The sequence below is a fragment of the Meriones unguiculatus genome, chromosome 4 (genome assembly GCF_030254825.1).
Source record: "Meriones unguiculatus strain TT.TT164.6M chromosome 4, Bangor_MerUng_6.1, whole genome shotgun sequence".
Classification (NCBI taxonomy): Eukaryota; Metazoa; Chordata; class Mammalia; order Rodentia; family Muridae; genus Meriones; species Meriones unguiculatus.
Window position 1 is genome coordinate 120,359,449 of NC_083352.1, and position 27,048 is coordinate 120,386,496.

The window sequence follows — 27,048 nt, forward strand, 5'->3', positions numbered from 1 at the left end:
TATCCCACTCAGGATGACACTTAACCAAACGCCACCAAATAACAGCAAAACTAAACCATGTAGTTAATAAAGAGTTGCCATAAATAAAAACAATGAGGAACAGTGAGATGGCTCAGTGGTAAAGAGCTTGTACTGCAGTACATATGGGGCACATGCACCCACAGACACAAGGGCTCACACACATACACATAAAATTTAAATTAAAAAAAAAAAAACAAAAAAAAAACTACCCTCTACAGACAGAATAGGAATGAGTTAATGACTCCGATAATCTAGATGGTAGACAAATGATATCAAACCAACAATTTTTTATTTTAATGTAACTTAGCAACGACAAAATACAATTAAACATGACACAAGGGGGCTGGCTGCTCTTCCAGAGGATCTGGGTTCAATTCCCAGCATCCACATGGCAGCCCACAAACACCTGTAACCCCAATTCCAGGAGATCTGACAATATTTTCTGACCTCTTCAGACATCAAGCAGGCAAAACACCCATATGTATTTTTAAAAGATAAAAACCGAAAAAGAGAAAAAAAAAAAAAAAGCAAGTGGCTAAGAACAAGGCTTTTTGTTAATGCCAGTGTTGCCTTAACATGTCTATACAGAGAGACTAGGTGGGGTTACCTGGCCAGTAAGAAAGGCTAGTATATCTCCGTCTCCCTCTGTCTGGTGAATCTTCACCACAGTGTCCACAGTTGCCTTGAGATAATCTGGAACAGGACTGGGAAAAATGTATAAGGAAAAAGATCATCATTGGAACATGCTCATTAATCACAGATCAATTATCCTAATAACCTGGCAGTCAAACTTCATTAGAATTAAGTTGGGCCGGCCGAGCAGGTAATTAGCATATGGTAAGTAAAATAAATATACACTTTTTTTTTTTTTAATGCAGCAACCAAGAACTAAGTGATACAGCGCTTCCCTAACTAACACTTGTAAGGTCCCAGGTTCAATCCCCAGTACAAGAAAGAAAAGAACATTAAATGCAGTACTTCTATATACAGTTACAGCTGAACAATGGTTTTTAGCTGTATTTGTTATGAAATAAAGAAAATTCTGGAAGATAGAATGTTCTGGGACCTGCACCAGCATCATTGCTGAATTCGGTCTTGATACTGCTATGCAAATGTACATGTTATCTGTGGGCATTATCTCAGCTGGAAGAATGAACAGTAAGGCTGACGGGAGTTGCATATAAATCATTTATCTTCACCGTGCAAAGACACCATGTCACAGAAAAGCAAGGGCTGCAGTCTCAGTGCAGAAAGCCACTGCCCAAGTTAGGGTTTCTATTGCTGTGATGGAACACTATGACAAAAAGCAAGCTGGAGGAAAGGGTTTACATGACTTACATATCCCAACTCACAGTACATCACTGAACAGAGTCAGGACAGGAACTCAAACAAGGAATCTGGAGGCAGGAGCTGATGCAGAGGCCATGGAGGGGTGTTGCTTACTGGCTTGCTCCCATGGCTTCCTCAGCCTGGTCTCTTACAGAACCCAGGACCACCAGTCAGGGGTGGCACCACCCACCATGGGCTGGGCCCACCCATCAACCAGTAATGAAGAGAATGCCCCACAGGCCTGCCTATAGCCCAAGCTTAGAGAGGCATTCTCCCAATTGAGGCTTCCTCCTCTCTGATGACTCTAGCTTGTGTCAAGTTGACAAAAAACTAGCCATCACAGCACACCCATCTTCATCATCAGCCCCTGTGGGCTGAGTGAACAGAAATGGTAGACATTCCCTCCAGCCACAAGGACTCAAAGATGATGTTTACAACTCTCTGGATTTATCAGGCACTGGACCAGGCCCAGTAACTAGTATTACCAGTAACTAGCAATTAGGATGGCCTCTTTCTTATTCAAAGAGATTCCTCCCAAAAATGACAGAGAGGCCTTCTTGCTAAGGATGTAAAGAACTGAAAGACAGGACTCAGAAATGCTTCCTCCACTGATGGCATCTTGAAAACCCCCATTTCGGGAAACCGCCAAACCACCTCCCATCAGCCTCTTACTATTTGACTCTTTCCAACTGAACTAATGGCCACAGGTACATGTAAAATTGCATAGGAGTGTCACACTCTAAATTCAGCTGTGATATTGGTCCAACTTCCAGAACATTCTATCAGTAATAGGAGCTACACCACAGCCCTCCTAATTGCCCTCCATGCTGGAGGCAGATGATGTTCTGCATAACAGGTGAGGTCCCAATCACCATCACCAAGAATCAAGCATTACCAAACCTTTGTAGGTAAAAGATGTCCACTGGAAATGTCCGTCCTTCCACTGTAAGGGTCACACAGGTATCCCTGGCTGGGTCATTGGTTTCATTCTGGTTAAAGAAATCTCGAAATTTCTAAAAATAAATAATACATAAATATTATTCACAGTCACCTCGAAAGAAAGAAAGAAAGAAAGAAAGAAAGAAAGAAAGAAAGAAAGAAAGAAAGAAAGAAAGAAAGAAAAAGAGAAAAAGAGGACGGCTCACAGTAAGCCATAGAAAGAAAATATAAAACTGGTAGAAGTGGAATAGTAGAGGAGTTAGACACATAACAATAAAGATTACACTCTGCAGAATAGCTTGTTTTATTTTACAGACAGGCTCTCATGTATTCCAGCTGGCCTCAAACTCACTAAGTAGCTGAGGCTCACCTTGAACTCCTGATCCTCCTGCCTCCACTTCTTCAGTGTTGGGATTACAAGTATGGACTATCACATCACACAAAATGATTTTCTTTTTTTTTTCTAATTTTTATTTTATTTTATTTTTAATCACACTTTATTTACTTTGTATTCCCCCTCTAGTTCCCTCCCCCTCCCCTTCTCCACACATGCCCCTCTCCAAGACCACTGGTAGGAGAGGGTTTCTTTTTTTTCCTTTTGATCCTTATCTGTCAGGAGTGGCTGCATTGTCTTCCTCTGTAGCCTGGTAAGGCTGGTCCCACCTCAGGGGGAGGTGATCAAAGAACAGGCCACTGAGTTCATGTCAGAAGCAGTCCCTGTTCCCATTACGATGGAACCCACTTGGACACTGAACTGTTGTGGGCTACATCTGTGCAGGAGTTCTAGGTTATCTCCATGCATCGTACTTGTTTGGAGTATGAGTCTCAGGAAAGACCCCTATGTTCAAATGTGATTTTCTAAATTCACAATTTTCTTTCTTTTCTTTTACAATTCCATCAGGCCATCTCCCCATGGACCAGCTTTACTTTGTTAAGATAGGGCCATGATATTCAGTTCATGCAGACCTGAAACAGCCCAGGCTGTCTCTGCCTCCTGAATGCTGGGACTATAGGCATGCATCACCACACCCAGCTAAACATAATTTTCTCTTACTGAAACTGCAGGGGAAATTTTTAAAATTTATTTATTTATTTATTTATTTATTTATTTAAATTTATTTACTTTGTATCCCAGCTGTAGACCCCCCATCTCCTTCCAGTCCCACCCTCCCTCCCTCTTCTCCCCTATGCCCTTTCCCTAGTCCACTGATAAGGGAGGACCTCCTCCCCTTCTATTTGACCCTAGCCTATCAGGTCTTATAAGAACTGGCTGCATCATCTTCTTCTGTGTCCTGGCAAGGCTGCACCCCTCACAAGAGTTGGTGATCAAAGAGCAGGCCACTGAGTTCATGTCAGAGACAGCCCCTACCCACCTTAGTGGGGAACCCACTTGGAAACTGAGGAGGGGTGCAGGGGAAACTTCAATTACAGATTGCAAAGGTTTGACTAAAAATAAAGATTAAAATTCAATGAACCTAAGCTGACATGTATCTGTGATGCTACTCTATTCCATCCTCTATTTTATTTAGCTGAAAGTTACATATTACTCAAGTTTGGTACAGGTTAAATCAGAGTGGTAGATAGCTCTAATGGAGAAAGCACACATTTAAGCATACAAGGCTATCAATTCATAAAGGTTTCCTTCTTGCATAGTAGGCGTGTCTCTGATACATATTTACTATAACTTCCCAACAGAATCTGACAGCATGAATAGTGTCTTCTCCAATCATGTGTATATACATGTTGACACAGAACAGGACAGAATCCTTCTTAATCTATGAAGAAACTTCTTCAGCAGTGGAGACCTTGGGCCTGAATTACCATGACTATGAGAACTGGCCAGAGCCAGCCAGAGCCAGGTTTGAACATTCCCAGACAGCTCAGAAACAACAAATGTTGCAGATACAAGCAACACACTCAAGACTGTCACCATTACCCAGTGTCAGCTAAGCCATGGGCCACGGAAAGAGTGGACAGCCTTGAGGAAAAAGAGTGGAGATTCAGGACTCCCAGGAGGAAGTGAGTGAGGCAGGAAGAGCAGGGACAGCAGGGTCCAGGGCTGCAGGAGGAGCACTTAAGCGATCGCCGGACACAGCTACCACCATGGCATGTACAACAGTGAGTGAGGTCAGGTTTACCAGATGGAATGGACGGCTGAGTCCCTGCTGCTGGAAGAGCTGAGGAGTAAGAACCAGGAGCTCCTCTCCTAAAGACTACTCCGAATGTACTGAGAGACACAAGGTCTGTGTCCTTAATGTTTTCATGCTGTATCTTCATTTGGAACTTACAGATAAAAGCTGGAGAAATGGCCCAGGGGTTAAGAGCACTGGCTGCTCATCCAGAGGACCCAGGTTCAATTCCCAGCACCTACATTCAATTTCCAGCCCACAACTGTCTGTTACTACAGTGACAGGTGATCTGATGCCCTTTTCTGACCTCCACGGGCACTAAGCATGCACGTGGTATATAAATATATATGCAGACGAAATACTTATACACATAAAATAAATAGTAATAATAATTTTTTTTTTTCCTGAAAGGGCAGTAACTATTTCTCAAGAGTGCATGAATCTTGAGACAGAATCAAGGAGAGAGAAGTGAAGGCCCTCACCTGGAAGAATCTGAGTGAGCTAAGAAATGGAACAAGGTGAAAAGGAAGGACAGTCTGTGAGACCAATGGAAATGATGTGAGCCTTTGCAGGGCCATCTGCAGGCTCATTCCAGCTTCCTGTGCTGGGAGCTGCTCCCAACTGGCCCACACAGGAGAGCTCCCAGCAGCCATGTCTATGCCCTCCCCAATGGCCACCCACACCAACAAAACCTGTCCATGCTAACTGATCCAGTGGGAACCCATCCCCAGAGGAATCAGGATCCTTCACCAGGACTGATGGAAGAGAGAAATTAATCTCCCTACAAATAATTAGACCTCTGACAGTGGGAACTGTCTACAGCCTAGCTTCCATCACGTCCACAGGCTTGAGGAGAAGACTGTGATACGAGGGTGAAGGAGCACTCTGCAATCACACCTGCTATGTGATTGCTCTCCTAACCAAGCGTCTACAAATGGGGCCACTAAACAAATCGAGGCAACTATCCAATCAGCCTCCAGCCTCTCTGCCTCCCTGATGTGGAGTGTCTCTTCTACAGGCTGGGCCATCCCCCCAAGGGAAACCAGAGCCAGTGGCCTGTTGCAGCATTATACACTTAGAGTTTGTCCCCTACAGACACAGCAACTTGGACCAGAAGATGAACCCAGAGCATCCTTGGGCCTCCAGATCCAAATGCTAGGTAATCCAAACTCTGCCTGTGCTCCTCACTCTAGGCCTCTTCAGCCTACTCACATCCTCTTCCTCTAACTTAAAAATGCAGATATCAGACCCACACAGACATCTACCCATCCCATACTTTAAGCCAAGAGACCCACATCTGCCGTCTCCCTTCAACACTCCCCTTAGGAATAGGCACTGGAAGTCCAGCCAAGAAAGAGATAAAGGGGAATGAACGGCCTATAGCTCACCCTGGGCCCAGGTGAGTACTGCTTAAGTTCCATCATGCCTTACATCAAAACATGCCAAGGAATGACAAATCTCAGCTCTCCCTTTCACAACGATTTTGGGAAATCATCTACATCAACTACTACAGATTTAATGAGGCACATTAAAAGACACTCTTGACACCATATTAAAAGACCCTCTGCACATGAGGCTCAGGGAACACTGTGGAAGAGGGAGAGCACCAGAGAGTTTTCTGTGAGACTGTGTCTCCAAGTAATATCAGAAGCTAGACGCATAGTCTCACCAACATGACTGCCTAAACATGAGCTGAACAAGTCAACAACAGACATGCTAACAAGGACAAGAAAGACCATGAAGCTTCAACCCTATACAAAAAACTACAGGCAACTAAGGAATAGTGAGAGCAGGAGAAATAGTCTTCCCCAGGGAAAAGCACACCAGTTGTTTTTTCAATGACAAAGAGTCAGCCCTGAAAACATACATACAGGAACCATACTAAGCAGGGAATATTTAGGAATATATATGCATAAACATAGATGCATGTAACAACAACTAATTTTTTAAAAAAAGATCATGAATTTGAAAGAGAACAAGGAGAATGTATGGGGGTTAAGATTAAGAAAAGGGAAGAGGGAAATAAAGAAAAAAAAAGACGATGAAAGTAATCAGTAAGCAGTTCATACTTGTTAATTACTGAGCCTAAGGAGGGGAGGACTGGAACATCATATTTTTCACCACTACTAAAACTGTTTGGATCAGTTTTTCAGCTTATAATTTTTAAGAAAGACGAAAGTGAAAAGATAACAGAGATGATCTGCGCAGCTGGACCGCAATGGAGTGAGCCAGAGGCAAGTCAGACTCCTCCTGCAATGGTTACCTGGACATCGTCTACAAACGCCTGGGAAGAAGGATTCTCGGTGAATGACTGTCTAGATCAGGTCAGCCTGTGGGCATGTCTGTCAAGAGGGGAGGGAGTGTCTTGATTATATTATATGATGGGAGAAGACTCAAGCCCATCATGAGTTGGGAAGGTGGGGCTGGAGAGCCGCCTCACAGGTTAAGGGCACTGGCATAAATGAGTCAAGAGAACCAGGGTTCAACTGCCAGCACCCACAGGGCAGCTCACAGCCAACCGTTACGCCAGTCCCAGGGAATCCAACACTCTCCTGGCTTCCATGGGTACTGAAAACACGTGGTGCAAAGGCATACATGCAAGCAAAACACTCATACACCTAAAAGTAAACTTCCTTTTAATTATTATATGTTTAAACAAAGTAGGAAAAAGTCAGCTGAAGTAAGCAGGTATGAATTTACTTCTCTCTGAAAGCTAAAATAAATGCTTTCATTTCTAGGTTGCTTTTTGCCAGGTATGTTATCACAGCATCAGAAATGAAATTACAACACCTCCAGAGAACATTCCAGCAGACATCATGGTGACAGAGATGACAGTTAATGCAAGGGAACAATGCGCTCAAACCCAGAGGTGATCATAGGCAGCCTGAAGCCCAGAGCTCCAACAGCCTGTGAAAAGCTGACAGGCCAGCCTGGGAACACAGGCAGGCACCTCTCACCAAGCCAGTGTGCATTCTTCCACCCACAGGAAGACAGGGAACAAGGCAGAGGCCAGACCCTCACCACATCTCACCTGAAAGCCAGAGTTGGCCTCCTGACTGGCAGCTATCTCCATAGCTATTCCTGTGTCTCAATGCAACACAAGAATGATCTTCCTGGGTCCCAAATATGGGTAAGTCACTGCCCTACCTACTACCCCATGAAAGGCAAGAGGGAAACAATCATGAGAAAGACAGAGTCTCAATCTTCAAGGATTCAAGCAATTCCTGAACATGCATCTAAAGCAGTGCAACTGAAACACACACAAAGCTCTGCAAGCAGATGGAAACAGCAGGGTGAAGCCTTAAAGGAAGGCTTCCTCACTGAAGAGGTGAGGTCCTCTAAAATCAGAGTAAAATGCTGGCCAAGCCATAGGGATGTCTGGAAGAAAAATAGACTGGGAAAAAAATCGTACCTCATCATAAGGAGAAGCCTGGTTTTCTCAGGAGACTAGAAGGGGACCAGTGGAGCTGGTACACAAAGAACACTAGACAGAGTGGAAGGAGATGAAGTCAGAGCAGCGGCTAAGGGTGCAGCACCCTGGGGATGGGGCAGCCCTGGGGTTGGAGCACCCCTGGGGATGGAGCATTCCCGTGGGAGCTGGCAGACAGAGTTCTGGTAGCTTCCAGAACTCAGGATTCCTTGTGGCTCCCACATGGTCAGGGAGCCCTGTTCTTCCTTTGCCCATGAAGAAAAGGGCCATGTTATCTCAAAACTTGCTAAAATGCCACCTCTTTGGTGACAACTTCCTGATACTCCCATCTGGCTGGCATTAAGAGCAGCCTTCTAGGTTACCTGAACACCTTTACACACCCTATGTTTGGGCCGTCTTCCCTGGCCTCAGGAGATCTGTGGAGCACCTGTAGCTAGCAGGAGGCTTAGCATGTAGAATATATATAACAGCAAGCGGCCAAAAGAATGAGGTTAAGTTGAACTTTTTTTTATTAAGTAAAATATTAGCCATCAAGAGAGTACATCAGCCATATAAAAACATAGGGACCAATGAGATGGCTTGGTTGGTAAAGATGCCTACTGCCAAGCATGATGTCCTTCATTCCTGGGGACCACATGGTGGAAGGACAGAACTGATTCCACCACTCTCCTCTGACCTCTGCCATGGCACGTGTGCTCTCACCACTCATAGAAAAAGTAAAAACAATTAAAAAAAAAAAAAAAAACACTTAACATGGAAATTACTACTTATTAGATGAGAAACTTCAATTGCACAAAAAAATAATAATAATAAAGATTAAAGGAAGTATGTAATTTTCATAAATAAATTAAAAAATATAGCCTTTTTAATAATTAAAAAGATGCTGCCCGTGTCAGGAGAATAGCAGAGACAGAAAAAAGGAAGTCGGTGATCATCAACCCCCTGGGTGACCTACAGGCTGCTTTCTACTCAGTTAAGAAGGAGCATCGTGTGACATCTAGAGCACCAGATGGCCCCAAAAGAGGCAGGTCACTCGGCCGCAGCCACGCTTTGGCAGGAGGTGCATTCCCAAAGTTATGTCTGTCAATTCCAGTATTGATGCAGAAGAAAAAGGAGAGATGCCTTACCTCTGCATCCAGAGTGGCTGAGGCCACAATCAAGCGAAGATCGCCTCGCTTTTTCTGAATCTGAAAAAGAAGGCATGGGGAAACTCTGGTGACCACAGTGGGACAATGTACAGTTCATAGGCAGGCACGGTGACACAGGCCTGTAAACTCCGCAGGCAGGAGATGGGAAGGAGGATCACAAGTTTAAGACCAGCCGCAGCTAGACAGAAACCTTGTCTCAGAACAAGGAGGCTTATCAGTGAGGCAAAAACACTGACTGTTTATGTCACAAGTCAATGTGAGGTACATAATTCTTCCTGATTTTGAAAATGTACAGAATTTTCTAAATTATGACCCAACAAAAAGTTCTGCAAAATATAAAGGTAATTTAAAACTTTTACTCTAACCCTAACCCAACTCTAACCCTCAATTTAAGGACTGAATTTGAAATTATTAAAAATAAATACTTTTTCCTCACATGTGGGTTTTGGGTTAGTGTGAATGCATTCATAGTCAGAAGTATGAAAAAGTACATTAAACCCAGAAATAACAAATGGTGGTACCGAGATAGCAATATGGGCACTAACAGTTATTCAAAGAAATGTGGTCACCTAGCCTAGCACATCTACCATCCTCAGGAGCAGCCGTGTGAAGCTACTCAACCCTGGTAAGGCCTGGACAGAACTGCCCTCTTACCACACTGTCCCTAGTGGGGACAACCGAGTGAGAAAATTCCTCATACATATCAAAAAGTCTGATCATCAGCCAAAGGAAGGCAGCTTATGTGTTCCTCCTAGTCATGTGCCACTTCAGGAGACAAACAGAGTCATGCAATGGGCACACATACCGAGATGCAAGGCTGAGGAGGCATCTGAAACCTAACTCACCTTCCCCTCACTTCACTGTGGACAGACTCAGTCACAGAGAGGCTTCCTTTTCTTATTTGTAGAAAGGAATACGTATGATGTCATCCTAAGATTTGTGTTGCCTTACTTAAGCCTCATGACAAATTACAACATCCAGCAGGTCTGCCCCAAGAAACAGTTCCTACTCTACCCTCTTCAGGCCGCAGCCACTAGCCACATGTGGCTATGAAAAGCCTTTAAAATACACTAGCATGAAAGAAAGATCATATTGTTAAACACCCCCAGGCGGCTACTGGTTACAATATGGGCTCGTAGCCATGCAGACACGGAGCCACTGGTTTGGAGATGCATACATTTGGCAGTCCAAATTTGCACACAGGCAGTCTTCCCAGGGCCATAGTTCTTGGTCATCCCAATCTACTACTTCTTTCTAGACTCTTGCAATTGAGGATTTGCCCAGAGAAAAACAACAAATAAAAAAAACAAAAAAACAAAAAAACAAAAAAAAAACCAATAATAACATTAAGGGCAGGAACGAGAGAGAGTGGAGGTAACAGCTAAAACTAGATAGTGAACAAAGGTCATAAATACCTCTACTCCGAGGTATGTTTGAAACATTTTTTGAAAATAGCTAAAAAGAGGAAAGAAATGGAAGCACAACATATTTAATTACAGAGTGCTCAATGCCATAAGACCTGACACATATTTAGGCATGCCTAACAGTACAGGAAAAATGCAGAAGACACCAGTAGCCATTACATAGCCATTGAAAACCCTGTTGTCAGGGGCTTGGCGGTGGCTCAGGGGTTAAGAGCACTGGTTCTTCTTGCTCCCAGCACACATATCAGGCAGCTCACAACTACCTGTCTCCATTTCTCAGAGACCTGAGGTCCTAATTTGGCCTCTGCAGATACCTGCATGCATGTGGTACACAATACACACTTAGGCACACACATACCCTTAACATAAATACAAAACCTTTAAAATAATAATCACGTCTTCAAAGACTATTTCATGGTGAAAAGAAATGATCTTAATATTAAACGTGCAAGATACAAATTAGCACATATCATCCAACCTGTGTCAAAGCATATACACAGACAAACACAGACAGAAAGAAAACACACCAACATTTGGCTCATGTGTTTTCTCTGAATGGGTAGGATGATGAGATAACTTTTTGCTCTTTGTATCTATTACATTTTCCAAATTGCTATAATTACTTTCCTAACCAGGCAACAATACAAAAACACAGAAACAAAATGCTGGCAGTGGAGTCTTACCTTCTTCAGCAAGCCAATAGCAATGTCGGTATATAAGGTCCTCTCGTGGGCTTCATCCAACATGATGACACTAAGAATCAGAGGGACACTCTCAGTGAGCACTGGAACAACACCCCAGAAAATCCCACCGACCACCAGAGAGACCTCTGGGTACTCAACCCCCAAGTAATGATAGCAAATTAAGAGAAGACTCAAGTCATTCTTTACCAGTGATGTCATTCCTAGGCTAGGAACACGTGGTTTCAACAATATTAATGAAAATAATGATGATACACTATTTGCAAAGGAAATACACCACCTACCCTGGATCCCAGCAGAATTTAATAGCTCGTTCTAACTGGTTATGTATGTTCTATAATACCACAGAACACATTAAATAACAAATCCCAGACACCTCAAAAGATGTTAAGCCACGAGAACATCCAAAGAGGGGGGAGGACAGCCTCGAAACACATGTGCCAGGAGTTAGAATGGGATGTCATCCCTCAAATAAGCTGTGGCAACACTAGTGCTCCTGGAAACGGGTACAGAGGGAGGAGAAGCTACGCCCTCATCTGGACTTCACGTACCACATTCAATAGAACCTTGTCCAGAGGGCAGAAGTGAGACACTTGCCTAACACATGCAAGGCCCCAAGCTCCATACCCAACATTGCAAAATAAAAGAGGAGTAGGGGACCACAACACTGGCTGGTCATGTCTCTGTTAGGCTGCGCTCCGTAGTTACAATTCCTGGAGCATGTCAAAGGCAAGATGAAGAAAGACAAACCAGCAGGCATTCTAGTGAATGCACATGGGCCTGCTTCTGTCCAGGTTTCTTTCCTGTCTCCTTTATGTACTCACTATTGCTACCTGTAAGAGGCATCACCATCCAGCACAGGCAGAAAGAGGCAAGTTTGGGGGCAGCTGAGAGGACCCAAATCCCAGCTGCTAACCCAACTGATTCTTAGTGCACAAGTGCATTTTGGAAAGTTATTACAGAAAATCATATTTACCTATATTTTGTTAACAATGGATCAACCATCATTTCCCTGACCAGCATCCCATCCGTAAGGAACTAAAAAATAAAAATACAAAGATAGAGAAATTTATTTACATTGATGATTCAAGGTCAGGTATAATCTCTGTTCACATTAGAACAACCCCAGAGAGCACAGGCAGGAACACCTAACAGCCTTATTCATCTGACAATGAAACAAAAAACAAAAAACAAAAACAAAAATCCATACTGGACTGCAGACCTTTCAACTCCATCTCTGGGTTACCTGCCCTAGCTGTTCATTAGCACCAACAGCAGTCAGTGTACAGTCGACAGTGAGTCTCTGTTTACCATCCTTTACTATGAATTGCGCTGTGAGTCTGGGATAACGCCTCAGCATGTTTTCAACCTCAACAGAGCACGGGCAGTTAAGAGCACGGGCTCCTGCTGGAGCTCAGTGTCCTATTTCTCCCTGCTGTGAATACCCAGATCACGTGTTTGCTATCTCTGAGCCTCAGTCCCCACTTGTCAAATGGCATAATACAATGATTTCACCAAGTTACAGTTAACACTAAGTAAGATTAATAAACACTAATAAAATGTTTCAGAAATGAGCAGTAACAAGCAAATCAAAGTCAGTGCATTAACAAGACTAAGAGTGCCCCTCAGTGTCATCGCCAAAGTGAGATGTGTTTCCAACATAGTTTGCTTAGCCCTGGTACCAGCTGTCACAACCCCACAGAAGTAAACGTAAAAAGTTCTGCCAATGACAGTCTTAGCAGACAGAGTTTCTCATAGACCCACAAAGAATCACCTGACTTCATCACCCACCCAGTGTTAACTGGTTACATACAACTGAAGGCATAAGCACGTTCCCTTTACCAGACAACAAGGGCCCTGGTTAGTTTTATATCAGCCTGGCACAAGCTCCAGTCATCTAGGAAGAGGAACCTCAACTGGGAAAATTCCCTCACCAGGCTGACCAGTGAGCAAATCTGTGGCCATTTTCTTGACCAGAAATTGATGGAGGAAGAGGGCCCAGCTCGCTGTGGGCACTGCCACCCTTGGATATTTGGTCCTTGGGTGTGGAAGAAAGCAGGCTGAGCAAGCAGCACTCCTCCATGGCCTCTGCTTCCGTCCCTGCCTGGCAGCCCTGCCCTGAGTTCCCTGGATGATGGACAATAAGCTGTAAGCTAAAAGGAACCCGTTTCTCCCCAAGTTGTTTTTGGTTATGGTTTTATCACAGCAATAGAAACTCTAACTAAACCAAGGTCCATTTTCTTACAAATGGCTACTGTGTTCACTCAGATCATCTCAAGTACCCCTTGACATAGTGTGCATTATGTTAGAATCCATTATGTTAGACAGTTCTAACTAGTCAACCACCATGGATGCCACACTGTACTGGTTTAGACCAGTTCACCACGTTTGTGTACAGTTTTGTTTCTGTATTTACAGCAGGAGAGTCAGCTGAAAAAGCCAAGTGTGCATAAGAAACGAGAACTCTGCTTCCTCACACAGACACCAGCAAACACATAAAGGGTAAACCACTGACCTCCCAAGCTCGGCCTTGTCAGCTGTAGACCAGAAATAAATCTTATTTCTGCATTCTTGCCTGTGCTAAAACTCAAACAGCTCTGATCCTCACAGATGTCCCTAGGGGACCTTTCTGCCCTAGCCTGCACATGCTCTGATTCCCAAGGTAATCCCCTCCCTTATCCATACTCTGAATGTCACTCTGAGAACTTCACCTTAATTCTTGTTGCCACTGGGTCAGTGCAGTCATCAAAGCGGATGCAGTAGCCCACCTCATGGCCCAGCACCGCACCCCTTTCATCAGCTACTCTCCCGGAAACCTTTGGGAAGAAAGACCATGATGAGAATGGAGACACAGCAACGACTGCACGGAGCACGCACTACAGAAAATGTAAAGGTCAGATTACACAGTATGTTGTTGTGGATATGAACATGTTTTTGTTTTAGTCCAGGTATAGGATGTGGGACTGATTCAGACAGTTCCCAGCAGCAGACTATTTGCCTCGTGTGGGCTCTGAGAGCAGCTCTTTGCCAGCTGCAGATTTAAATCTGAGGACTCCTTAGAGAGAATAAATGCCAGAGCTCAGAGAGTGTTGAGGAGCTCCAAGAAAGAACAAGGCTGCTGGTGCTTCCCCCTTGCAACTCGTAGCTGCTGTTGATGCAGTAAGACAAGAAGTTGGAGATCTCCTGAAATGAGGATTGGAGTGGCTCCAGGGACCCCAACAACCCTAAGCAGCAGGAGGCAGCAAAGAGGACTGTGCCCTCATTCCCAGTAACCCTTTTACTCTCATACCTGACGTTTGGGTATTGGAAAGGATTGGGGTGGAGTAGGGAGAAAGAAATATAAAGATGTAAATAAAAGAGTTTTTTAAAAGTATGCTAACAGTATATGAACAATGAAAAGAAAAACAGCAGGTCAGTGAACACTGACCAATCAACTGATACATCTCTCCATTCTGTAATGGTCTTGGAACAACTTAAAACACACAAGGGCTAAGGGTGGTGAACGCCTTCAATCCTAGGGTAAGAGGGTCTCTGGGAGTTTGAAGCCAGACTGGTCTACATAGCAGACCAAGGCCAGCCAGAGGAACACAGTAAAATCCTCTCTCAACAGCAAAACAAAGCAGAGAGCATACAAAAATAAAAGGAAAATCACATAATGATTTTACAAATCAATACTGAGGAAACTGAGCAGTGGCTGTAGTTCAGTGGTAGAGCATTTCCTTATCATATGCAAAGCACTGGGTTAAACGACCAGTACCAGAGAAAAAAGGGAAAGGAAAAAAAGGAACCAAAGAAAATGTACGTAAAAAGCTTATTCAAACAAGAACTGGGTTTTGAAAAAAGGCAGGCTACTCTCTGAAAAGAAAAAGACTAATGAAGGATCCACCTGACCATAACAGAGTAAAGGAGAAGACAAACGTGACAGTAGGAGGACTACCCTGGATCCAACTACAAATGAAAGGGCAGTACAGGAAGGAATGTGGCCCATGCCGATAAGCCCAGCCCTTGGGAATCAAAAATTCAAGGCCAGCCTAGGAGATACAGCAAGAATCTATCACAAAAGGGGGGAAGGGATGCTAAGGAGATGGCCCAGTGTTTGCCATGTAAGCATAAGGACCTGAGTTCAAGCCCCATCACCCACATGTATGGAGCCTGGAGTGGAGACATATTACAGAAAATCCACCCAGCATGAAGACGGGTGGATTCCTAAAGCTAGCCTCCCAATGAGCTCCAGGCCAAAGAGAGACCCTGTCTCCAAAAGACAAGGTGGCACCTGGGGAATGACACCTGCGGTTGCCTTCTAGTTTGCACACATGTACACACACACATACACAAAGTGAGAGTAGGGAAGTTAAAAAAAAAAAATCACCTAGCCAGATCCATAAACTATCTCCAAAAGACCATTCAAAGTTTACTAATTGAAAATATCTGAAATAAAGCCAGGCTTATGCCTGTAAACCCAGCTATTTGGAGCTGAGAGGATCAAGGGCAGACTGGGCAACTACACAAGACTTCTCCCACAACCTCAACACACGAACCAGCATTGTTTTTTCAAGAAAGTTTCATATTTGCTATCAAAACTGCCTGACTGAAAAAAAAACAAAACAAAACAAAGCTAAGCCTGAGGCTCCAGGGCCCAGCACACCAAGCCAGAGGAAACAGGTGTGTATCACTCTCCTTCCAGGCCAGGCAGCCCCAAACCCCACAGTCACTAGTCTGAGTTTGGAATTCAGTTGCTCTAAGAGAGGACTTGAGGCAGCCCTCACTCAGGAGGGCACAGAGACTCCCATCACTCAGCCATCCCTGCCAAGTGCAACCCGGCACCATCTGCCATCAGTGCATAAGAAATTGATAAGCACATGAAGATCAGAAGAAGCTCCACCCAGGGACTTGAAATTATAGATCTGACAAGATCAACTCAGAATCAATCATCAAGCAGTCAGTCCACACCACACAGTCTTTCAAAACATCTTATGAAACTAGAGAGGCACCCTGCCCAGCTCTGCCTCAGGAGGGTGTATCTCTCCATACCTGGAGTTTCCCAGGAGGCTTAGCTATCATGGTTGTTGTGAGCTAACCCTCCACATCTCAGAAAAAGGGTACAAGAGGATCTGTGTAGAGGGACTGGGAACCTGCAGGGAAACAGGCTGGGAAGACTGAGAAAAAAACGAGCCAATCGCCTATAAAAAGAACCATTTTGAGACTAGAAAGTAAAACCAAACTCTTCTACTCTTGCTCTCACTATTTGTATAAATATGCATATAAAAACCATGGGTGCATAGGCTGGAGAGATGGCTTGGTGGTTAAGAGCATGTACTGTTCTTGCAGAGGACTCAAGTTCTGTTCCCAGCATGCATGTTCTGTTCTCAGCATGCATGTTATAAATTCCCAGCATGCACGTTCAGTGGCTCACAACTGCCTCTAACTCTAGCTCCAGGGGAATAAAAGCTTCTGGCCTCCATGGGCACCAGCATGCATACACACATACACACAATTACAAATAATTTTTTTAATGCTTTACCTAAGTGTAGTGACACACATCTATAATGCCAACACCCAGGAGGCTGAAGCAGGTCTGTCAGATCCAGGCCAGGCTAGGCTAAGGGTACAAGCGCTTATCTTCCAATAAGTACATAGACACATTAGCTATGTACATAAGATTTCTTCTCAAACCTTTTTTGTCTCGCCATTTATAATCACACAGGGTGGTATTCTGGTTGGCTTTGTTTGTTTGCTTGTGTCTGTTTATGTATCTATTTATTTATTGTGGGTATGTGCAGACGTGTAGGTACCTGTATCACAGTGTGCCTGTGAGCGCCAGAGGACAACTTGTGGGAGAAGTTCTCTTCTTCCATGATGTGGGCTCTGGGAATCAAACTCACTTTATCAGGCTTGGCAGCGAGCACCTTTACCTGCTCAGGCATTTCTCTGACCCTCTGTTGGCTTTTTTTAATAAGTTTTTACCTCTACTGTTTACATTATGTTCGCCACAACTCCGTCAAACCAACAGATCCAAGTCACAGAATGACTGCTGCATGACAGTGGACCTGAGTTCTTACGAGATACTGCAGGACACTCACTCATGGCCACAAACACACGGGTTCCACAGTTCCGGATCTCAGGTGGAGGAGGGCCTGGTCTGGATGTTTAACCTGGACTGGTGAGACCGTGACCCTCCTTACTAAACTGCCTCTCACAGATCAAGCATAACTTCTGGAGTCTGTTCTTGGGCTCAGTTTATACACATAGCACATCTCTGAGACAGCATTCCAAACGTGGCAGCTCATCATCGCTCATATACTTAAGCAATCTTTGTTCTGTCAAGAGAAAGCTTGTAGTTGCACGGGATGTTATCTGTAGCTACAGACTTAGAGTTAAAATGAACACGGATTTCAAACAATAAACAGGGAAAACTGCTCCATAAAAAGTTCTTTCTTTCTTTCTTTCTTTCTCTTGCTCTCTCTCTCCCTCTCGCTCTCCCCGTCCCCACAATTTCAGCATTACAGAGGTAGAAGCAGGAGGATCAAGAGGATAAGGCCAGCCTGAGTTAATGAAGACCTTGTCTCAAAAGGTAAGAACAAAAGCATGAATGGGCAAGAGTTACCAGAAGACAGGAGGAATGCAGCGTTCAGCCACAGAAAGCTACTGTCAAAGCAACGTCAGGTTTATACTAAATCAAGCAAAGTCGAAGGCAAGCCAGGGAGAACAGTGCCAGGGGCACAGACAAGAGTCAGACTTCAGAGGTGCCCTAGACCAACAATGGATGCAGCAAAGAATGAGAAGATTTCCCAAAATTAACCATGATCCCAGAAGTTTATGCCATGCTATTGATAACCAGCTCCAAGCTAAAGAAAACTTTCTAGAGTCAAAAAACAAAACAAAAGCATGAAGAGCATGCCACAGAGGAGAAAAAGGCTGCTCTCTCTCCACAGGAAATAACAGAAAATTACTGCTGTGTGCACGGGCCATCCATAAGTGGAAGGCAGCCAAAACTCAGGGAGGAAAGTTTAGTACAATTGTGTCTGTCAGGCACACTTAACTGATAAGAACATGTTATCTCTCTGGATGTTTTTCATGCTTATGGCATTACCTGCTTTTAGTAGTTGCAACATATTATATAATCTCTCATTCTAAATATTCACTTCTGCACTAAAAAGATTCAAAGTTCTCAGGTACAGATGAAAAGGACCTGAATGGAATAAACATGACTAAAAATAATCAGCAACAGGCTTGGGGTGGGAGCCTGCCCCAGCACTGGCCCAGCAGCGCTGGGCTTTGCATTCAACTGGCAGCCCTGAAACACAAAACCAACTGCCAACTCTGTAGCTTCCAGGAAGTCCTAGAGAAGAGCATACAACTCTGTGCTCACTGATCAATACTCAAAGGAGATATACTTACACAGTGCACTTACAAAAGAAATGAAGCACAGCTAGATGCCAGCAGTGCACGGTAATAGAACAGAGAGCTCAAACCAGAGAGTTTATCAAGCCAGAGTTTATGGGGGAAAATTATCCATATCGTTATGAAAAACAAAACCCATTCAAGTAGGCAAAGTAGGTAGGAAGGTGGGGGTGCTCCCTACTGAACCTGTGGACAAAAAGGAAAAGAGCAAAGTCCGCAGTTTCCAGGAAACAAAAGTGTAAATCAGGAGGTTCATATCGGAGCCAGGCATGTGGCTCAATGGTTAGCACTTGGCTAGCAAGCCCTGGGCTCTAGCTCCAGCACAGAAACAGCAAGAAGTAGGGGGAAGGGGAGAGGAGAATGAAAAAGAGAGGAGAAAGGGAAGAGAAGGAAAAATAATAATAATGATATATTAAGACCATATTCAAATATTCTCAAACATGTTTTTTTAAAAAATTACTGTATGGGGGGGGGGGACAGGCAGGTGGCTCTGTGGTTAAGAGCACTACCTGCTCAACCAGAGGGACCTGGGTTCAATTCCCAGCACCCACACAGTGACTTACAACTAAATGCTTTCTTCTGGAGCCTCATGGGCACCATATAAATGCAATATACTGCCATACAGGCAGGAAAAACACCCATATACACAAAATAATAAAGTAATCTTTTAAATGTTGCACATCTTAAAATGAAAATCCTGGTGCTGTATCAATAAAGGAAGAGAAGCAGAAAGATCATCTCCTCCTCCCTTATAACATACATTTGAAAAATAGGCCAGGTATAGCTCCTCACATTTGTTTGATTTGTTGGTGGGGTTTTTTGTTTGTTTATTTGCTTTTTTTTTTTTTTTTTTTTGACACAGGGTATCACTATGTATCCTTGGCTGGTCTGGCCTAGAATATAGACCAGGCTGGCCTCGAACTCACAGAGCTCCCACTGCCTCTGCTGGGACTAAAGGCACATACCACCACTCCTAGTATCTGAGATACTCAGACAGAAGGACTGCTTCAAGTTCATATAGCTACAGCTACATGAGACCCTGTCTCAAAAAGAAAATAAGAGAAGAGGGGGAAAAATCACTGTGAAAACATTATGAAGGCTTTCTGTAATCTTATTTTCTGTTTTGAAGCTTTAATAAATTCTCTTGTGATGAAAAAATGTCCATCTAGAGTCCATAGGTGCCCCATTTTACTATTTTACTTCATGTGCTCTTCTGTCTTAGTGAATGCATGTAAACATGGCCATAACCCCACACTTGTAAGTGTTCCTATCCAGCCTGCAGCCACCCACCCAGCCAGTCACTCCCCAGCTTGCTGAGAAACATGGAATGACACTCGCAGGCATTCTCAATGCTCATGCTGGCATAGTTAGGCTTTAAGCAAATATATTTACTTTTATTCCCTAAGTACTTTACTAAAAGGTTCACAGCACACAGTTACTAATTCTGCAAAATTTCCACTCATAGCTCTTCTTGAATTAAATTTTTAAAGAGTAACTTCTACTAATTTGTTTGGTTTTGTTTCTTCAAGAAATAAGGAGCTGATTGAGGAAAGAGAAGGGACAGGCACAATCTACAACACAAAGAGAAACTTACCGTCACAGCAGCTACTCTTCGAGGCTGGGTCACTCCGACCACTCGTCCTTCGGCTGTCCAACCAGCTTCTGCCAGGTACTGCAAATACAACCACAGCGGGGTTCACATCTGACAGCAGCTTCCGGACAACCCTCCCTCCAGGTGACCCTGAGCTATGCTTGAGGCACCAAGAAAGGAAACAACACAGGTCATCCTGCAGCAAAACTGGGCAAATTATTTGACGGATGGCAGATCTCAGGTTTGGTGTTGTTAGGAAATTACATTCACAGCAAATCTGATAGAAGAACCAAGAGATTCAGCCTGAAGACTCCCCAGTCCCACACAATGTCTACGCATTATAGCTTTAACAAGCAAGGAAAAGCTATCCAGTCACAACAGCTCTCAGTCTACAGAAGAAAGAATTGTAAAGTGTGGAGACATGGCTAAACAGACTACTAATTATCAAACTTAACTTTCTTTTTAGAAAATGATGGGCATATTACTTCTATAACAGAAAAATTAATATTGGAAATTCATATACATATTCATTGGTTCAAAAAAAAAGATAACAGCTAGGTGTTGTGACATGCTTTTAAGCCCAGCACTCAGGAGGCAGAAGCAGAAGTTCGAGGCCAGCCTGCTCTACAAAGTGAGTTCTAGGCAGCCAAGGCTACACAGAGGAACCCTGTCTCAGAAAACAAAAACAAACAAAAAGAAAAGAAACAATAAAAACAAAATGTTTAAAAGAAAGATAATTTGAAACTAAAGAGAATGGCTGTCTGTAGTGCTTAGGACCAAGCAGACAGGGGGAAAGGGCAGTGGAAATAGGGAGACAGGATGGAGAAAGATAAGAACTCTGGGTGGATCATCTGATACAGAACCCAGCTGTATTCCATTACTCTTCAAAAACCCAATAGCCAAAACCAGTAAAGGCCTGGGAAAACAGAAAGAAAAACAAACACTAACAGATGGATGACTCTATGCTCAAATGGCAACACAATCCCAGAAACACCAGGGGGAGGAGAAGAAAAGAACCAGGCTGAGTGATGGTGGAAACCTCACTGACCAAACCGAGTGACATGGAGAGTTGTACCATCACTGATGCCGAAAGGCTAGACAGAAACAACCTTCTAAAATGCTGTGATCTAGTGGGCAAATGTCAGTAAAATCCACAAGAATGTAGGAGGTAGCAATTCTACGACTATGTTATACATAGGTACATACACACATACTGGGATCTAACAAACATATAAATACACAAGAAGTTAACAATGAGAGGCAGAAACAAGTCCTATTATTTTGGACTGGAATCAGAAGTTTCAGCACAAGCAAACCCATGGGGACTGATCTCGACTCAGAGTGCTGCATACAGGGAGACAGAAGCATCCCTCCAGAAGGTAGGGGAGAGCGCATATCCACACTTGTGTCCCCAACGCCCTCCTGCTGAGTCAGTGGTGACGCCTCAGCAGCAATCAGACCCTAGCATCAGGGTTTTGGCATCTCTAATAAAAGGAGAAAAAGCTCAAACACAGCCCATGGAAGACGAGCAACATCTTGTTTTGACCAGGTTCAGTACTGGTCAAAAAAGAATGGAAACTTTTAAAAGAAGGTAGAAGCAAAAGAAAGGGCTTCTCACTGTAAAACATGAAACAATTTAAGCAATAAAGTTAACATGGTACTGGACTTTACACTGTGAAAACACAGCTGTCCATGAATCATATGAATACATGTAAGGAGTCAAATATGTAAACGAGAGAGAGAAGAACAGTGCTCCTCAAAACAAATTCCCTTTAACAGTGGTAAAGAAGGACATGTCATGGCTGCAGACAAGGCCTAGAGGGACATTAAAAATCTTATGCAAGTAGCACAGGGAGCAGAAGGTACTACGTTAGCTTCTACGACTTTGCTTAGTCTAAACTAGTTAAAAATGACAGTGAGGAACAGTGATGTAATAATGTGTTTCACTATAAAAACTATTGTCTCATAGTAGTTACACACATGAGACACTGCCAACAACCCCAACCAACACAGATACAAGCAGAATTACAAGGACATTCCCAAGGTCTACTAAGTGAGCGCCTTATGCAAATTCCCACATGACTGACCGCAAGGACTGCAGCATCAACAGCATTCAGATGACGGAATAAAGAGGTTACAGGATGTGTCTGAGGCAGCAGATAAAAACCCAAGAGCTGGAGTTCAAGGCCAGCAAATCTAAGCTTCAACAAAGTCTGAAACTCTGCATTCTGAATTCAAGCAAACACACACAAGATGTCTCTCAGCAGCTGTGCCACATGAAAGACACATGACTTCCATGAAAATAACCTGTCACCTCAATATACTATGAAATTTAAATTTAGACTACACGTAGAGGCAAAGGTAGGAGCATCTTTGTGAATTCAAGGCCAGAAGGCCAGACTGGTCTACACAGCAAGCTCCTGGTCAGCCAGGGCAACGTAGAGAGACCCTATGTCAAAAAAGCAGGAAAAAAATGTGTGGATGCATATACATGTATATGTATTATATGTCTATGTCCATATGTAGTTCATTTATGTATTCTATGTATGTATGTATGTATGTATGTAAAATATAATATGCTAAATACATTATAATGATATCATTACAAGGAACAGCCTTAGAAGCTGGAATGGAGTTACCCTTGCCTATGTGTGAGGGGCAAGCAGAGACTACAGGGGCCACAGAAGGCTTCTGAAGTTCCACTGTGTGTCTTCAACTGAGTACTAGTAACAAATGTAAAAATGCAGCACACGATACAATCAGGATATAACCACATTCCCATGTGCATTTTATACTTCAATACAAGAAAAAGCTGCATGGATTCTCAGTTACTTCTCACCTGTCAAGCCAAGGCCCTTGGACACATTCTGACCTTATATTATAGCACGCTTCTCCACCAAGTATCTATGTCAGGCCTGTCACAGCATTCGCTGGGTTGGAGATCTTCCCATCCAACCCATCAATCATCCAAAGATCTATTTCAAATGCCATTTCCTTCACAAGGCCTTTCCTGATCTTTCTCTCCACTCCTATCCACAGACATTAATAAAACAAGTTCTTTCCGCTGCGACACATGATTCTGTAATGGGGAACTTTACTTACTGCTATAGCAGTATTCAAATGTGATTCATGAGGACAGAGCTATGCCGTGCACATCTCTGAATGAGTTAATATTGTTCCTTTCAGAGAATGACCACTCTTATAATTTTGGAAGTATAATTAATTGAAAACAATTTAATTCTATTATTAACAAAAAAAATCATAAGTTCAGAAGTTTAACAAAAAATATCTGAGATGAGTAGGTCTTTTTTTTAAAGATTTATTTATTTTTATTTTATATGTATGGGTGTAATACTTGTGGTATGTCTGTGCATCACCTGTGTGCCTGTGCCTGAAGAAGCCAGAAGAGGGCTTCAGATTCCCAGAAACTGAAGTTACAGATAGTTGTGAGCCACCAAACAGGTGCTGGGAATAGGGCCTCTGGAAGAGCAGCCAGTGATCTCAGCCTCTGAGCCATCTCTCCAGCCCCTGACAAGTAGTTCTTGAAAGAGACCTTGATCATGGCAATGACAGTAAAGGGCATCCTGAAGTCACAAAGTCCTCCACACTAAAACCTGCATGGAAGGATATTAACACACACTTACCTGAGGAATCTGGGTGCTCTTCCCACAACCCGTTTCTCCGACAATCACCACTGTCTGATAGTTTTCTACCAAGTACAAAATGTGGTTCCTAAGCTGGGAAAAAAAATAAGACAACATCATAAGTAACCATATTCTGTCTCAAAGACCCAAGAAAACATATTTAAACTCTATGAAATAAGTTGTTTCTAGAGGAAAATAAATTTTAAAAAGAACTATTAAAAATTTTTAAACTATATTAAAACTACTAAAAATTTTAAAAAGAACTATTAAAATGTGTTCCATGCCAGGCCTGTAGTCCCAGCACTTGGAGAGGGAGAGGCAGAGGCAGGTGGATTTCTGTGAATTTGAGGCCAACCTAGTCTACAAAGCAAGTCTAGGACAGCCAGGGCTACACAGAGAAACCCTGACTCAGAAAATCAAAGTGGGGCTGGAGAGTGGCTCAGAGGTTAAGAACACTGGATGTTCTTCCAAAGGTCCTGAGTTCAATTCCCAGCAACCACTGGTGGCTCACAAACATCTATAAGGAGATCTGGTGCCCTCTTCTCCTGTGCAGGCAGAATGCTATATAAATAATAAATAAGTCTTTAAAAAAAAACAAAAACAAAGTGGTTTCAACTCTCAGGTGCCACTGATGTCAGCATGAGCCAAGATATGAATGAAATGCTTGTAGAATATGTGAATACTCTGAATACTCGCACCTCTTCAATAAGGACTTTCACCTATAAGAAATAATGCTGCAGGCATACTAATACATGCACACATACACACACAGTAGTAAAAAAAAAAAAAAAGAGTGGTGGTGCACACCTATACTCTCAGTACTTACAAGATAAAGACAGAAAAATCAGGAGTTCAAGGTCATTTCCAGCTACATCACAAGTTCAAGGCCAGACTGGGCTGGATAAGACCCTGGTTCAACACACACACACACACACACACAAATCCAACAGTCTAAATGTGTGTCACAAGTGTGTTGTTAAAACAATAATGAAATGCTCTCAATAATCAAACAACTCGTGGTTGTTTAAAAGAACAAACACCCAGAAGATACGCTAAGAAAAACAGCAAGGAACAGACTAGTGTGAATGATATATGTGTGTGCACACTGTGCACAGATCTTTGCGGGGGTGCGCATGCTTCTCACTGAACCTCGAAAGAGGCTGGCAGCCAGCAAGGCCAGCCACCTTCCTGTCTCTGGCCCCCATGGCACTTCAGTTACCGGCACATGAAGGCCACACCCAATTTGTTCCTTGGGTGCTGGGCTCTAAACTCAGTTCCTCATACGACACTTTTCCCACTGAGCATCTCCCAGGACCCTAGTACTGTATTTTAAAGAAAGGAAATAACACTGCCACATCCAAGGAGGGTAAAGGGGTGAGGAAGAGGCATTCAAGAGCTCTGAAGTTTTATAGAACATTTATGCATTACCCATTAAAAATTAGGTTTTATTTATTTGCATGGAAAAACAGTCAAACTAAAGTTCACAATAAAACATCCAGAGGTAACTCAGCCTTCTGTGTTGGCTCAGTGGAAGTAGTCTGGACCACTGAAAAGCTCCAAACAATCCCAGTGTCCCATTTGCTTACCTTCAGAAGGCATTTCTGAACTCTGATTGCAGACACATCCTACAAAGCCTCCTTTGGAAGGAAACCTGCCTGGGGCTCCCTCTCTGACCAGGTTTCTGCTCATCTATTGTCATACCATGGAGGTATCTGGTGGGGATGGGAGCTGGGATGCTGACACGCTCTAGCTTGCAAATAAGCTCCTGGTTATCCAGGAGTTGTTAATGTGTTATACCTGGATGTAGACATGCAGTCCTCAGGTCTTAATGAGAAAGTAGTTTGGGATCATTTGCTAAAAATGAAGATTCTTATATTTATGGTTGTGAGCCTAGGTTTTTTTGTGAATGTGATTGTTTCATTTTTACTAATTAAAGTAAAATTTTTAAAGAAAGAAAATGAAGATTCTTACCTTTACCATCCAGATTTCTAAACAGTAGAGCTAGGTAGAACCCAAGAACCTGAATTTATACAAATGCCCACACACAAATGAAATACAAATAAAGCTAGGTGGTGGTGGTGGTGCACACCTTTAATCCCAGCCCTAGAGAAGCAGAGGCAGGTGGATTTCTGAGTTGGAGGCCAGCCTGGTTTACAGAGAGAGTTCCAGAACAACCAGGGCTACACAGAGAAACCATCTTTAAAAATAAAAATAAAAATAAAAAAGGAAAGAAAAGAAGAGGCTGAAAAGATAGCTCAGTAGTTAAGAGCGCTGGCTGCTCTTCCAGAGGTCCTGAGTTCAATTCACAGCAACCATATGGAGGCTCACAGCCATCTGTAATGGGATCTGATGCCCTCTTCTGTCATGCAGGAGTACAATGAGACAAAGAGAGCATTCATACACATAAAATATATAAATAAGTAATTTTTAAAAGTGAAGAGAGGAGAAGGAAACTAAAAGAAGGTATGTGTAGACTATTGGAGAGGACTTATGAAGACCCATGAATCCAGGTGTGATGGCACACACCTGTAATCCCAGCATGGAGGCTGAGGAGGAGGGACTTTGGGATCGAAGTTGACTGGGAGGGCACTGGTTTGGAACTGAGTTCAGAAGGAACAGAGGCTATGCTTGACCGATATGGTACTGGCAGGTGCTGCATCTGTAGAAAACAGGACAGCAGCACTCGCAATGATGTGGACAGGAAGAAAGACAAGGCAGTGACTCCAGCTTTGTGTGCTTTAGCTCAACATGGCCAGACACGACAAAAAGATGGCTGGGATGAAGACAGGGAGAAACAGGGAGGTACTGTCACCAGGCTTAGTGAACCTGGGAATACAGCAAGGACAGGATGAACTTCAGACCAGGGAGCTGGCAGGCATAAGACACCTTTCACAGCAGCGTCCATACCCTGGAGAGAGTGATGGCTACAGAGGGAAGTCAAGGAAGGACACCTTGGAAATGCGGAGGGGGTAAGACTGGCGGCTGCTTTGGTCAGCTTCTGTCCACTGTAGTTATGGTGATGCTGGGATCAAGGCCAGGACCTCACCAAGCTCCTCCACAAACCTCATGAAGCTGCCTTTACGTTTGGTCTGAACAGGAGAGAAGGTAAGAGAGCAACACTCTCTTCTCACCTCCTAGTCCATCTTTAACATCCTTCAAGAGTCCAACAGCTCACAGGTTCTGCTTTGCCTTCTATCAGTAATGTATGCCTTAGTTCTCTTCATTTCTCGAGAGGCTCAACTTGTTTTTATTTCGGTTTCACTTCACTTATATGACAGCTAGAAAATGATG

The 27,048-nt window shown here is 43.4% G+C and overlaps 1 protein-coding gene across 2 annotated transcripts in view; it reads right to left on the minus strand.

The window, feature by feature from the left end:
* Window positions 1-27,048, minus strand: part of Dhx35 (DEAH-box helicase 35) — a 62,963-nt gene that overhangs the window by 27,288 nt on the left and 8,627 nt on the right. For both annotated transcript variants that reach the window (XR_009591603.1, XM_021663757.2), the window contains exons 3-10: window positions 23,758-23,850; window positions 20,117-20,194; window positions 13,833-13,937; window positions 12,098-12,159; window positions 11,104-11,173; window positions 8,976-9,035; window positions 2,251-2,363; window positions 629-725 (exon numbers count right to left, since the gene is read on the minus strand). Coding sequence is in view for 1 of the 2 variants with exons in the window: in XM_021663757.2 (XP_021519432.1) it covers window positions 629-725; window positions 2,251-2,363; window positions 8,976-9,035; window positions 11,104-11,173; window positions 12,098-12,159; window positions 13,833-13,937; window positions 20,117-20,194; window positions 23,758-23,850 (678 nt within the window). In the remaining variant the exon portion in view is untranslated. The remainder of the gene's footprint in view (window positions 1-628; window positions 726-2,250; window positions 2,364-8,975; window positions 9,036-11,103; window positions 11,174-12,097; window positions 12,160-13,832; window positions 13,938-20,116; window positions 20,195-23,757; window positions 23,851-27,048) is intronic.